A 12780-nucleotide genomic window follows, 5' to 3' on the forward strand; every position below is an offset into this window, starting at 1 on the left:
GTTCCATAATGGCTACACTGAAATCTAGGAAGTTTTGTATCAAACTTCTCAGCACAATAAATGCATGCCAGTGTGCAATTTATTGTAACATGCACCCAGAGGGCATCTTAGAAATGCCCCCGAATACCAATCCGACTTCTAGTGTGGGGCTGACCAGTTTCTGCCAGCCTGCCAAAACCAGACGAGTTGCTGGCCACATGGGGAGAGTGCCTTTGTCACTCTGTGGCCAGGAACAATACCTGCACTGAGTGGAGGTGCATCACACCTCCCCCTGCAGGAACTGTAACACCTGGCGGTGAGCCTCAAAGACTCACCCCCTTTGTTACAGCGCCCCAGGGCATCCCAGCTAGTGGAGATGCCCGCCCCTCCGGCCACTGCACCCACTTTTGGCGGAAAGGCTGGAGGAGATAATTAGAAAAACAAGGAGGAGTCACCCACCACTCAGGACAGCCCCTAAGGTGCCCTGAGCAGAGGTGACCCCTGCCTTTAGAAATCCTCCATCTACGTTTTTGAGGATTCCCCCAATAGGATTAAGGATGTGCTCCCTCCCCACAGGGAGGAGGCACAAAGAGGGTGTAGCCACCCTCCAGGACAGTAGCCATTGGCTACTGCCCTCCCAGACCTAAACACACTCCTAAATCTAGTAATTAGGGGCACCCAAGAAATCAGATTCCTGCAACCTGAACTACAAAGAAGGACTGCTGACCTATAAACCTGCAGAGACGACAGACGATGACAACTGCTTTGGCCCCAGCCCTACCGGCTTGTCTCCAGAGTCGAAAACCTGCAACCAGTGATGCATCCAACAGGGACCAGCGACCTCCGAAGCCTCAGAGGTCTGCCCTGACCCCCAGGACCAAGAAACTCCTGTGAGCAGCGGCTCTGCTCAACAACAGCTACATCTTTGCAACAAAGAAGCAACTTCCAAAGAACTCACTCTTCCCGCCGGAAGCGTGAGACTTCACACTCCGCTCGAGATGCAGAGAACAAACACCACAGGAAGGACTCCCTGGCGACTGCGGCCCCGTGAGTGGCCCGAGATGACCCCACTGGACCTCCACAGCGACGCCTGCAGAGAGAATCCAGAGGCTCTCTCTGACCGCGACTGCCTGTAACAATGGACCCGACGCCTGTACCACGCACTGCACCCGCAGCCCCCAGGACCTGAAGGAACCGAACCTCAGTGCAGGAGTGACCCCCAGGTGACCCTCTGCCTAGCGCAGGTGGTGGCTGTCCCGAGAAGCCCCCCGTGCCTGCCTGCACTGCTAGCGTGACCCCCGGGTCCCTTCATTGTTTCCTATCTAAACTCCGACGCCTGCTTTGCACACCGCACCCGGCCACCTCTGTGCCGCTGAGGGTGTGTTTTGTGTGCCTACTTGTGTCTCCCCCAGTGCTCTACAAAACTCCCCTGGTCTGCCCCCCAAGGACGCGGGTACTTACCTGATGACAGACTGGAACCGGAGCACCCCTGTTCTCCATAGTCACCTATGTGTTTTGGGTACCTCTTTGACCTCTGAACCTGACCGGCCCTGAGCTACTGGTGTGGTAACTTTGGGGTTGCCTTGAACCCCCAACGGTGGGCTGCCTATGCCCAGGAACGGAGACTTGCAAGTGTTTTACTTACCGCACAATCTAACCATTGCTTACCTCCCCCAGGAACTGTTGATTTTTGCGCTGTGTCCACTTTTAAAATAGCTTATTGCCATTTTAACAAAGACTGTATATGATATTGCTTTAATTCAAAGTTCCTAACTTACCTGTGTAGAGTACCTTGCATTTTATGTATTTACTTCAAATCTTGAATTTGTGGTTCTAAAAATAAACTAAGAAAATATATTTTTCTATATAAAAACCTATTGGCCTGGAGTTAGTCTTTGAGTGTGTGTTCCTCATTTATTGCCTGTGTGTGTACAACAAATGCTTAACACTACCCTCTGATAAGCCTACTGCTCGACCACAATAGTACAAAATAGAGCATTAGAATGATCTAATTTTGACACTATCTTACCTCTAAGGGGAACCCTTGGACTCTGTGCACACTATTTCTTACTTTGAAATAGTATATACAGAGACAACTTCCTACAAAGGGGTAATCCTTACCAGGAGGGCCTCCTGGAGCGTAGGCTCCTCCCCGGGCGATCCTGCTCGCTCTGCTTTTCCCTCTGCCTCTATTAGGGAAGAAGACTCCTTGGCTACCGTCTTGCCATCCATTGTTTCTGTAGGAGGCGGGCCTTGTTGATACGGGCGGCCGGAGGAGCGACCCCTGCCTCGTCCAGCCCCTCCAAAAACCTTGACCGGGAAGATCGTCTTCATAGAAGACTGCGCTTTGTCCAGCGCAGAAAAGATGGCGACGAATTTGCCCAACTCCTTGACAAACGTATTGCTGAATAAATTACCCTGGGCGACCACCCCTGCCTCCGAGGGAGACAGCTCCCCCAATTTGGGGTCTATCTTAATAAGCAAAGACCGGCGCCTCTCGGCCGAAATGGCGCAATTAGCATTGCCCAGGAGACAAACTGCCCTCTGGGCCCACCCGGCTATGAAGTCCGTCGGTAGGGGGGTGTTAGATTGTTTTACACGTTCAGCAAGTTGAATGATCTGTGTCAGGGGACCTAACACCTCAAGGAGTTTGTCTTGGGACGCCCGCCAGGACCGCTCAATACCCTTCTTAGAGTTCTTGGTGTACTTCGCAAAGAGGGTACACATCTTCGGATCTATATCCGGAGTAGCCGCTACTCTATCAGGCAAGGTAGGGCGCGGGCATTCTGCCTTCAGGCGAGCCCGTACCTCCTTGTTGAGAGGCTGACGAATTTTACTAGCCATGTTCTCGGCTACCTTCTGCTCCGGCCGCCATTCCGATGAACGAGGGTGATAGATCCCCTCAGGTTCAAACATATCGGAGCCGGAGTCATCCTGCTCCTGTGGGTGAGGCAGAGAGACCCCAGGGCGCCAGGGACGACCGGAGTCATAATCCTCGACAGAGGAGGAATCCCCATCCGAGTCCTCCGTGATGCATTTTGGTGACCCTGCGTCAGGGCCCAGTATGTGGTGAAGCTTTTCATCAGTTACTCCGGGTAGAGAACCCTCCCGGAAGGGTATGCACTTATGCCTGTGACACTCTTACCGAAGACATTGGCGAGATGCCCAACATCTTCAAGGTGCCCCGCGTCACGCTTGCGTGATTTCCTGGGAGCTGGTATTTCGAAAGTCCTAAACTCAGCCCCCGTCCCCCCTCCAACATGCCCGTCCCTTTGGACACCTGCTCAGCATGCTGCGCCACGCTCTCCTTAATAGGGGCTGGAGCCTGGGCAATCGCCTGGGTAAGCAACACATCTACCCCCGGAGGTAGAACGCGATGAGAAGGCCCTTCACCTGGGGACATGTTGAGGTAAGAGTCATGGTCCAGCGTGGACTGCATCATGGGACCCAGGGGAAAAGTTGGACAGAAGAACACCCTAAAAATAATAAGGGTAGCCCCCCAACACTTCTGTTACTAAACGGCAAGATATTGTCAAGTCAAAGCTTGAAAAAGGCACCCACAGGGTCGCGTTGCTTATAGGAGCCGTTACCAGTCCTACCGCTACGGGTGTAAGTCAACCGCAAAAAACATGGTGTAATAGTGGGGGTTGGAGGGGTGAACAAGAGCCTAGGCTAAAAAAAAAACTATTGCGCAGTAAATCGGAGCGCCGAGCGCAACGTGAATCGAGCGCTCGAAAAATGTGCTGATTTTTGGCAGCGGTGCGAGAAAGCACCCTCTAGCGGGCCTGACGTGTCACCGCGTGTGGAAAGTGCGCTCGGGCGAAGAAAGCCTGCTGCGCTCGCGGTACGCGTCCTTAGCGACAAGTGAAACAATAGAACACAGCAATTCAAAAGCGAACGTGCAACAAACAATCCGATTAACTCAAATTGTAGAAAAAAAACACAAGCACTCAGAGGCAGTAAGGGGCCACTTCACTGACAGCAGTAAAGAAAGAGGCAGAATGACGCAGACAGGAACATATATACACTTAGTGGGAATGACGGCTGATTGGACATTGGTTGCTATGGGAACAGTCTCATGGGAGTTGTAGTTCTTATTGTTTTTCTTAATGAACTTTGAACTTGCTGTTAAATAAAAAGTGAAGAAAGATCTGCATAATCCTCGCCTCCGGTCCTGACATAGAATGATGGTTGCAAACCATTGATACATTGCACATCGAAACAGAGTTAGGAGGGAACACTCATTTTACAAGCCTTCTGAATTAAAGCCATTTTCCGAGTCAAAAAAAAAAGTTTGCCGAGTCGTAAAATTGTTTTTGTACATAACAAAATCGAATTTTGTGCTTGCAAACACTGATTTTGTGAATCGCAGGGTTTGCGATCGCAAAATCCTTTAGTATATCAGGCCTACACTACACATTGATTGGCTCTTGACAACCCTAATTTCGGATGTAGTTCTCAGATACTCAACCGACTTCAAAGGCGACCTTCAATGGTTTTAATGATGGCGTGTTGCACTTTCTGAGATTCCAAATAAATACAGCTCTGGAAAGGGGCTCTTAGACACATTGGACATGCACGCCATTTCTAATTCATTATTTATGGCCAGTTAAACTGCTTGATAGGTGACTTCTGGACTGACTTTCTATTTTACATTGTGGCTGTATTGTACATTAAATTGGGGTCTGGATGATTTAAAAAAACATAAAATAAAACCTAAACTACAAAGTAACTCTCAGTTTTGAAAAATTAGGTTTTAAATATAGATTAAAAAAAGGAGAAGGAGAATTTTTTTTGTGCTCAACTCGAAAACATACTGCTTGAGAAATGCTGTGGATTTCATTTCACTGGTTTCTAATCCAGAAGCGTGAAGCTCTTACTTCCCTCCCTGTTGTCCTCGTTCACTCTCTGCGTTGAAATGGAATGTAGGCACGTAGTATTTTAAACTACTTCCGGGTCACTGCCCGGTGGGTTCGGACTACACTTCCCAGGACTCTCCGCGACCGCGTGCGGCTTCTACCTCCAGCAGATGCGAGTACCGGTTTGTTTTCACTTCTCCGGTTCTGCCGCCCGGTTCCCTCCAAGATGCCGATGAAGGGGCGCTTCCCGATCCGCCGCACCTTAGCCTACCTGCAGGAGGGCAAGATAGTCTTCAAGAGCTCGGTGAAGGTCATGACCGTCAATTACAACACGCACGGGGAGCCTGCGGAGGGGGCCAGGTAAGACCAGCGTGAGGACGGGGGCGTGGTAAGACTATTGCACCAACAAGGAGGGGCGGGGGGTGCTGGAGCCGGGGCAAAAAAAGGGCCACTGCATCTGGCTGTGCAGCGTTTCCTGTGAAATTGTACCTGGGCGCTATGCACCATTATTTAACAGGAACGGGTGGGTTTTGGAATGAGGTACCCCCTAAGAGTTTTCCTATTGGCAGTTCGAATTTGATTTGATAAATAGTTTCAGAGTTTGAAATCTTGAACTGTGTAAAAGTAGCACTTTCAGATGTTTTTTGGTAATGTAGTACTTTGGGCTGATACCCGGATGCAGATCTCAGAGGTTTGAGAGTAAGGTACGAGGAACCCAGTTCAACCTTTTATACTGCAAAGCAAACTTTTAACTGAAAGTCTACCCGACGTAAGTTTACCTTCGTTACTAAGGTTGGGTCAGGTAAGCCTGTGCCTTGAGAACAGAAATTCAGTGAACTATCACTGAACAAGGGACAGAGGACCTAGAGAGGCATTCAGATCATTAAAATGCCAGTTCACTATTATCAAAAAAGTTGATGGGCTTGAGCAGCGAAATGCCATTCTAATGTTATGTTATATAAGCTGGATTTGTAAAGCGTGGCTTATCACCTGGTAGGGTACCCAGGAGCTGGATCAGTGCTTGAAATGGAAAAGTAGAAGTGCAGGTACTCTGTAGCAGAGTACCTGCTTGTTTCAGAGAAGTGCCGTACTCTCTAATTAAAAGTATTACGTTTTTCTTGAGAAGTGCAGGTACTCTCCCTCTCAAAATAAAAAAGTGCCGGTACTCAGTACCGGCCCATTTAAAGCACTGCGGGAGTGGTGACTGGGTCAACCACGTGTAAATAGTCGAAGAGCCAGGTCTTCAGCTTTTTATGGAATTCAAGAAGTGAGGTGGAGGCCCTGATTTGTAGTGTGTTTACATCAATTGAGAGGGCGAGGTACACTTCTGTTCTTGGTGAAGGCAAATGAGACCGGATCATTGTCACCAATAAGAACGCTTAGAAACAAATTAGGAAAACCTAGCAAGGGTGGCGCGTGAAGCTGCTGCCACAAGTGTGAAGGAAGAGTGATCGAGGACATAACACAAGGCTCATCACCTGCTGGCTAACACTTGTGGTAGTTCATGTTCTTAACCATATCTAAAGTGCACTGTGACCAACAAGAGTTTTTCCGTAATAGCTGCCTTGCATTTTTGTGACCAGTGCTTTACTGTTTTCAGTTTATCATGAAACCCGAGTAAATTGGTTGTAAGTGGAAATTCAATATGGAGGGTATTCCACAAGGAATGAACCAATCAATAAGCATTGGCAAAGCCGATAGGTTGTTTTTTGGGTTAACATTGGGGCAAGTTATGTGGCTGTGTTGCCATTGTGTGTCCTAGAAAGGAAATTGTAATTGTAATCGTATTTATATAGCGCTTACTACCCCTGACGAGGCGTCGAAGCGCTTTTCGATGAGTAGCACGCTACTCCGGTACCCAACAAGAATTAGTGATGGATTAGTATAATTTAATAAGGAGTACAGTTTTAGTATTATTATGAGTTAATTTGAGTTGCGGATATGAGAGTTTGTTAGTTAGATTGACTGGAGGGGTGGAGGAGGAAAGAAATCCAGAAGTGTTAATTGGGAGTTTATCCTTCATTTGCTCAATCCAAAGGCTTGAGATGAATAAAAGGGGGGCGGAGGGGAAAGAGGATGTGGAAGGGTTAGGGAGAGCATAGTAGCAGGGTGAGATGAATGCAGGAGAATTTAGTAGGGTTGAGTGGGAGGTCACAGAGGTAGAGTGAGGTTTGGTGAGTTAGATGTGGGGGTGGAGGGATGAGCTTAGGCAGAGATATTTAGGAGATGGAAGTGGTCGAAGGGATTTGGGATGAGTCCGAGTGAGAATGGAGGATAGTTTGATAGAGACATGACATAAGAGCGATGAGTAGATAAGTGTGATAAAAAGAGAGCAGAAATTCATAGAAACATGCCAGGCACAGAAACAACATATACACATATATATATATATTTATACACACACACACACATGACTATACACACACATCTGCACATACAATACATAATTAGAAACATGGGTAAAAAATACTTAGTCGTCCATCCATCATCCTGGTAAAAAGGCGGGAACTCCCCCACCTACCTCGAGGGTGGACGGGGCGTGGCCCAGCGGGCGGAGCCCACAGGTGCTCCACAAAGGGAGAAACCCTCCACTCTGTGTCTCCAGCAGAGGAAGACAGAAACCGCGCGTCCCAGTCAGACACAGACCACGCTCCAGCACATCATCAGCTCACCTCCAGGAAGGATTCCAGATCCCCTCCGCCATGGGATCTCTGAGCGCACAGCCCCACCCCATCCCTGCTAAGCCCAAGAGCCAGGGTGGGCCGTCCTTTCCAGAAGGTGAGCTTCAACCGCGGCATCTGCCGCGTCCACATTGTACACTAGGGTACGTGATGGGCCACGGGGGCAAAAAGTCTTCAGCAGCCTTGTGTGCCCCCGGCAATGTCATTGCCACTAGTGCGTCCCCGCGGAGATGTCCTCGCGCCCCTGCGCATCAACAACGCACCACGCGAGTCGGCGGCAAACGCAGTGGGGTCGCCTTGGAAAGCTGTCCATCATTCTGGCAAGAGGCGGGAATTCCCCTACCTACTTCGAGGGTTGACGGGGCGTGGCTCAGCGGGCGGAGCTTACAGGTGCTTCATAAAGGGAGAACCTTCTACTCTGTGTCTCCAGGAGAGGAAGATAGAAACCGCGCGTCACAGTCAGATACAGATTACGCTCCAGTACATCATCAGTTCACCTCCAGGAAGGATTCTGGATCTTCCTCTGCTATGGGATCTCTGAGCGCACAGCCTTGCTTTATCTTTGCCAAGCCCGAGAGTTAGGGTGGCTTGTCCTTTCCAGAAGCTGAGCTTCGACTGCGGCACCTGCTACGTTTATATTGGTAAGTGCTTCCTTTGAGGTTTAGTTTCTGTAAAATGAGCATCGTGGCCTACACAACCGGAGTATTTTCTACGAGTATGTCAGTAAGCGTTACCTAGCATGTTTTATATACCCTGTTTATATTGTACACTAGGGGTACGTGATGGGCCACAGGGTAAAACGTCTCCAGCAACCTTGTGTGCCTTTGGCAATGTTATTGTTACTAGTGCGTCTTTGTGGAGGTGTCCTCGTGCTTCTGCGCATCAACAACACACCACCGGAATCGGCGGTAAACGCAGTGGGGTCGTTTTGGAAATGTCATAATGAAGTAAAGCCAAGCAGCAACAGTAGGAAAGCTGGGAGTAGGGTCCATTTACTAAATAGACTGCTATAGCTGAGATAAGCTATAACATCAAAGAGGAGTGTTATGAAAAAGGTCAGAAGATGAATTGTAAATGCTGGGTTTAAATGGCATATCCAGCAAAATATTTAATAGTAGATACTTTTGAGAAACATAGGGCCATATTTATACTTATTTAGCGCCGAATTTGCGTCGTTTTTTGACGCAAAATCGGCGCAAACTTAGAAAATACAATGGTATTTTGTAAGTTTGCGCTGATTTTGCGTATAAAAAAAACGACGCAAATGCGGCGCCAAAAAAGTATAAATATGGGCCATAGTATTTTTATTGCATAATTACGAAAACATATATGCCACACGTTTGTGATCCAAAAAAAGTAATTATTTCAATCCAACATATTGTGACAGCAAAGTGAACCTAATGACCGCATAAGGGCAAAAAAGCCTAAGTCGTTTAAACAGTAGGTGCTTCTTAAACAAAAAAAACCTGTGCCTTGTTAATTTGTCAGCAAAGTAAATAAATCAAAGAACACACTGTAAGGAAATGCCTCCTTGGCATAGTTGCCACCCTAACTTTTTGCCTTTGCTGATGCTAAGTTTTGATTGAAAGTGTGCTGGGACCCTGCTAACCAGGCCCCAGTGTTCTTTCCCTAAACTGTACCTTTGCTTCCACAATTGGCACAGCCCTGGCACTCAGATAAGTCCCTTGTAACTGGGACCCCTGGTACCAAGGGCCCTGATGCCAGGGAAGGTCTCTAAGGCCTGCAGCATGTCTTGTGCCACCCTGGAGACCCCTCACTCAGCACATGCACACTGCCTCACATCTTGTGTGTGCTGGTGGGGAGAAAATGACTAGGTCGACATGGCACTCCCCTCAGAGTGCCATGCCAACCTCACACTACCTGTGGCATAGGTAAGTCACCCCTCTAGCAGGCCTTACAGCCCTAAGGCAGGGTGCACTATACCACAGATGAGGGCATATGTGCATGAGCACTATGCCCCTACAGTGTCTAAGCAAAACCTTAGACATTGTATGTGCAGGGTAGCCATAAGAGTATATGGTCTTGGAGCTTGTCAAACACGAACTCCACAGTTCCATAATGGCTACAGTGAAATCTGGGAAGTTTGGTATCAAACTTCTCACCACAGTAAATGCACACTGATGCCAGTGTGCAATTTATTGTAACATGCACCCAGAGGGCATCTTAGAGATGCCCCCTGCATACCCATCCGACTTGTAGTGTGGGGCTGACCAGTTTCTGCCAGCCTGCACCAACCAGGCGAGTTGCTGGCCACATGGGGAGAGTGCCTTTGTCACTCTGTGGCCAGTAACAAAGCCTGTACTGGGTGGAGGTGCTTCACACCCCTGCAGGAACTGTAACACCTGGCGGTGAGCTTCAAAGTCTCACCCCCTTTGTTACAGCGCCCCAGGGCATCCCAGCTAGTGGAGATGCCTGCCCCTCCGGCCAGTGCCCCCACTTTTGGTGGTAAGGCTGGAGGAGATAATTAGAAAAACAAGGAGGAGTCACCTACCAGTCAGGACAGCCCCTAAGGTGCCCTGAGCTGAGGTGACCCCTGCCTTTAGAAATCCACCATCTTAGTTTTGGAGGATTCCCCCAATAGGATTAGGGATGTGCCCCGCTCCCCACAAGGAGGAGGCACAAAGAGGGTATAGCCACCCTTCAGGAAGGTAGCCATTGGCTACTGCCCTCCTAGACCTAAACACACCCCTAAATCTAGAATTTAGGGGCACCCCAGAACCCAGGAAATCAGATTCCTGTAACCTGAACTACAAAGAAGGACTGCTGACCTACAAGCCTGCAGAGACGACGGACGACGACAACCGCTTTGGCCCCAGCCCTCCCGGCCTGTCTCCAGAGTCGAAAACCTGCAACCAGTGACGCATCCAACAGGGACCAGAGACCTCTGAAGCCTCTGAGGACTGCCCTGACCCCCAGGACCAAGAAACCCCCGTGAGCAGCGTCTCTGCTCAAAAAACGCTACATCTTTGCAACAAAGAAGCAACTTTCAAAGAACTCATTCTTCCCGCCGGAAGCGTGAGACTTCACACTCTGCACCCGACGCCCCCGGCTCGAGATCCACAGAACCAACACCACAGGGAGGGCTCCCCGGCGACTGCGGCCCCTTGAGTATCCCGAGACGACCCCCCTGGACTCCCACAGCGACACCTGCAGAGAGAATCCAGAGGCTCCCCCTTACCGCGACTGCCTGTAACAAGGGACCCGACGCCTGGACCAAGCACTGCACCCGCAGCCCCCAGGACCTGAAGGAACCGAACCTCAGTGCAGGAGTGACCCCCAGGCGACCCTCTGCCTAGCCCAGGTGGTGGCTGTCCCGAGAAGCCCCCCTTTGTGCCTTTCTGCACCGCTAGTGACCCCCGTGTCCCTCCATTGAATCCTATCTAAAACCCGATGCCTGCTTTGCACACTGCACCCGTCCGCCCCTGTGCCGCTGAGGGTGTGTTTTGTATGCCTACTTGTGTTCGTCCTCCCCCCGTGCTCTACAAAACACCCCTGGTCTGCCTCCCGAGGACGCGGGTACTTACCTGGTGGCAGACTGGAGCACCCCTGTTCTCCATAGGCGCCTAGGTGTTTGCGGCAAGTAAGTGGAGTAAGTCTTTGAGTGTGTGTTCCTCATTTATTGCCTGTGTATGTACAACAAATGCTTAACACTACCCTCTGATAAGCCTACTGCTCGACCACACTACAACAAAATAGAGCATTAGAATTATCTAATTTTGCCACATCTTACCTCTAAGGGGAACCCTTGGACTCTGTGCACACTATTTCTTTGAAATAGTAAATACAGAGCCAACTTCCTACACACACTTTGACTATTAATTAGAAGTTACATTGTCTTGTCGCATCTGCAGTCTAATGAAAAGACTACTTGAGCTACATCAGAAAAACCTAATAGTAACAGAGATAGGAAAATGTAACCATTCTGAAAATGTTAAGGCTTGGAGGACAGCCCATCCAAGCAGTGGCAGAATGTGAGAAATACATAATAGCCTGTTGCAGAAAGGCACTTTCCCAAGGCCACTCTATCTCTATTCTTCTTAAGATAAAACTGCCTTTAGACACATCTAGCGATATATCTGGGTGTGGCATGCAGTCTATTAGTGGACTCTATGAAAACAGAAATGTCCCTTAAGAAAAAGGTAAGACTGGTCTTTGGGTGTTATTGTCCTTTTTGTGTGTACAGTATGTTGATTTTTAATCTCTTACAGTTTGCCATACATTTCTGTACCATGTGGCAGACGGCTCTGTAACTTCCCACACCATATTTTTTTGTATTGATTTTCCCTGTCTTGCTGAATTAAATTATCATGCTTTTCCTATAACATGGCAGCCCAAATACGTCACATTTTTGCATTGCCTTAGTGTAACCTAAGCTCCATTGCATGCCCCACTTGATGCTTGTCAAAGTACCTTACTGTGATTATGACTGTATGACTTCACGCAGTACTTTTCAACACCTTCATGCAATTCTTATTTTTGCACCAGGTGCAGTACTGATTTTCCACACCCTGTGAGTTTGACATTTCTTTTAGCACTCTATATGCACCTAACGAACTTTCAGGCTGCATGGAAAGGGGTTGAATTGTTAAGGGCTTGTGGTGGGACAATTAGTCGCACATTCTGCTGAAAGTAGATATGCAATGTTAAGGTATTGCTGCTGAAGTCTTTTTTTTAATGTCTTCCCTAGAGCAATCATGAAATTATTTTACAAACCGAAATAATTTTAAAGTGGTTAAAAATATGTGTGCAAAAGTACATTTTAGAACAAGATATACGTCTTTTTAAAATGCTTTTTAACATCATTTTTTTTTCTCTGCAGAAAGTTTGTGTTTTTCAACATCCCTCAGATCCAGTACAAGAACCCCTGGCTCCAGATTATGATGTTTAAGAACATGACCCCTTCATCTTTTCTAAGGTTTTATTTAGGTAAGTAACAGTATCTGGTTGGAACTGGTAGGCAGATATGCGCAGTACAAGCTTCCTAGAGCCAGTTAAAGTATACTTGTTACAATTTTGCATTCCTTGCAAAGACATGAGGAGCATGCACAAGTTAATATCCTGTTTAAAAAAAAAGAAAAACAAATCTAGAATTTGATGATACTCATTTGTCCCCATCCTTTTACTTTGTTAGAATTAAATTGCTTCTTGTAGGGAGCTTACTTTCTTTTTTACTGTCTTAGATGTTTGTGCTCTGGTAGCTTTCTAAGATTTTGTATGAAAGTTTCCCTCCATCAAACATT

At 48.0% G+C, this 12780-nt stretch overlaps 1 protein-coding gene across 1 annotated transcript in view; it reads left to right on the forward strand.

Moving 5' to 3' along the window:
• Window positions 1-4945: 4945 nt before the first annotated feature.
• The window catches only part of MRPS25 (mitochondrial ribosomal protein S25), a 64864-nt gene continuing 57029 nt past the window's right edge, over window positions 4946-12780 (forward strand). The window contains exons 1-2 of the mRNA XM_069206305.1: window positions 4946-5198; window positions 12360-12466. Coding sequence (XP_069062406.1) covers window positions 5065-5198; window positions 12360-12466 — 241 coding nt within the window. The 5' untranslated portion in view covers window positions 4946-5064. The remainder of the gene's footprint in view (window positions 5199-12359; window positions 12467-12780) is intronic.

The sequence above is a fragment of the Pleurodeles waltl genome, chromosome 9 (genome assembly GCF_031143425.1).
Source record: "Pleurodeles waltl isolate 20211129_DDA chromosome 9, aPleWal1.hap1.20221129, whole genome shotgun sequence".
Classification (NCBI taxonomy): Eukaryota; Metazoa; Chordata; class Amphibia; order Caudata; family Salamandridae; genus Pleurodeles; species Pleurodeles waltl.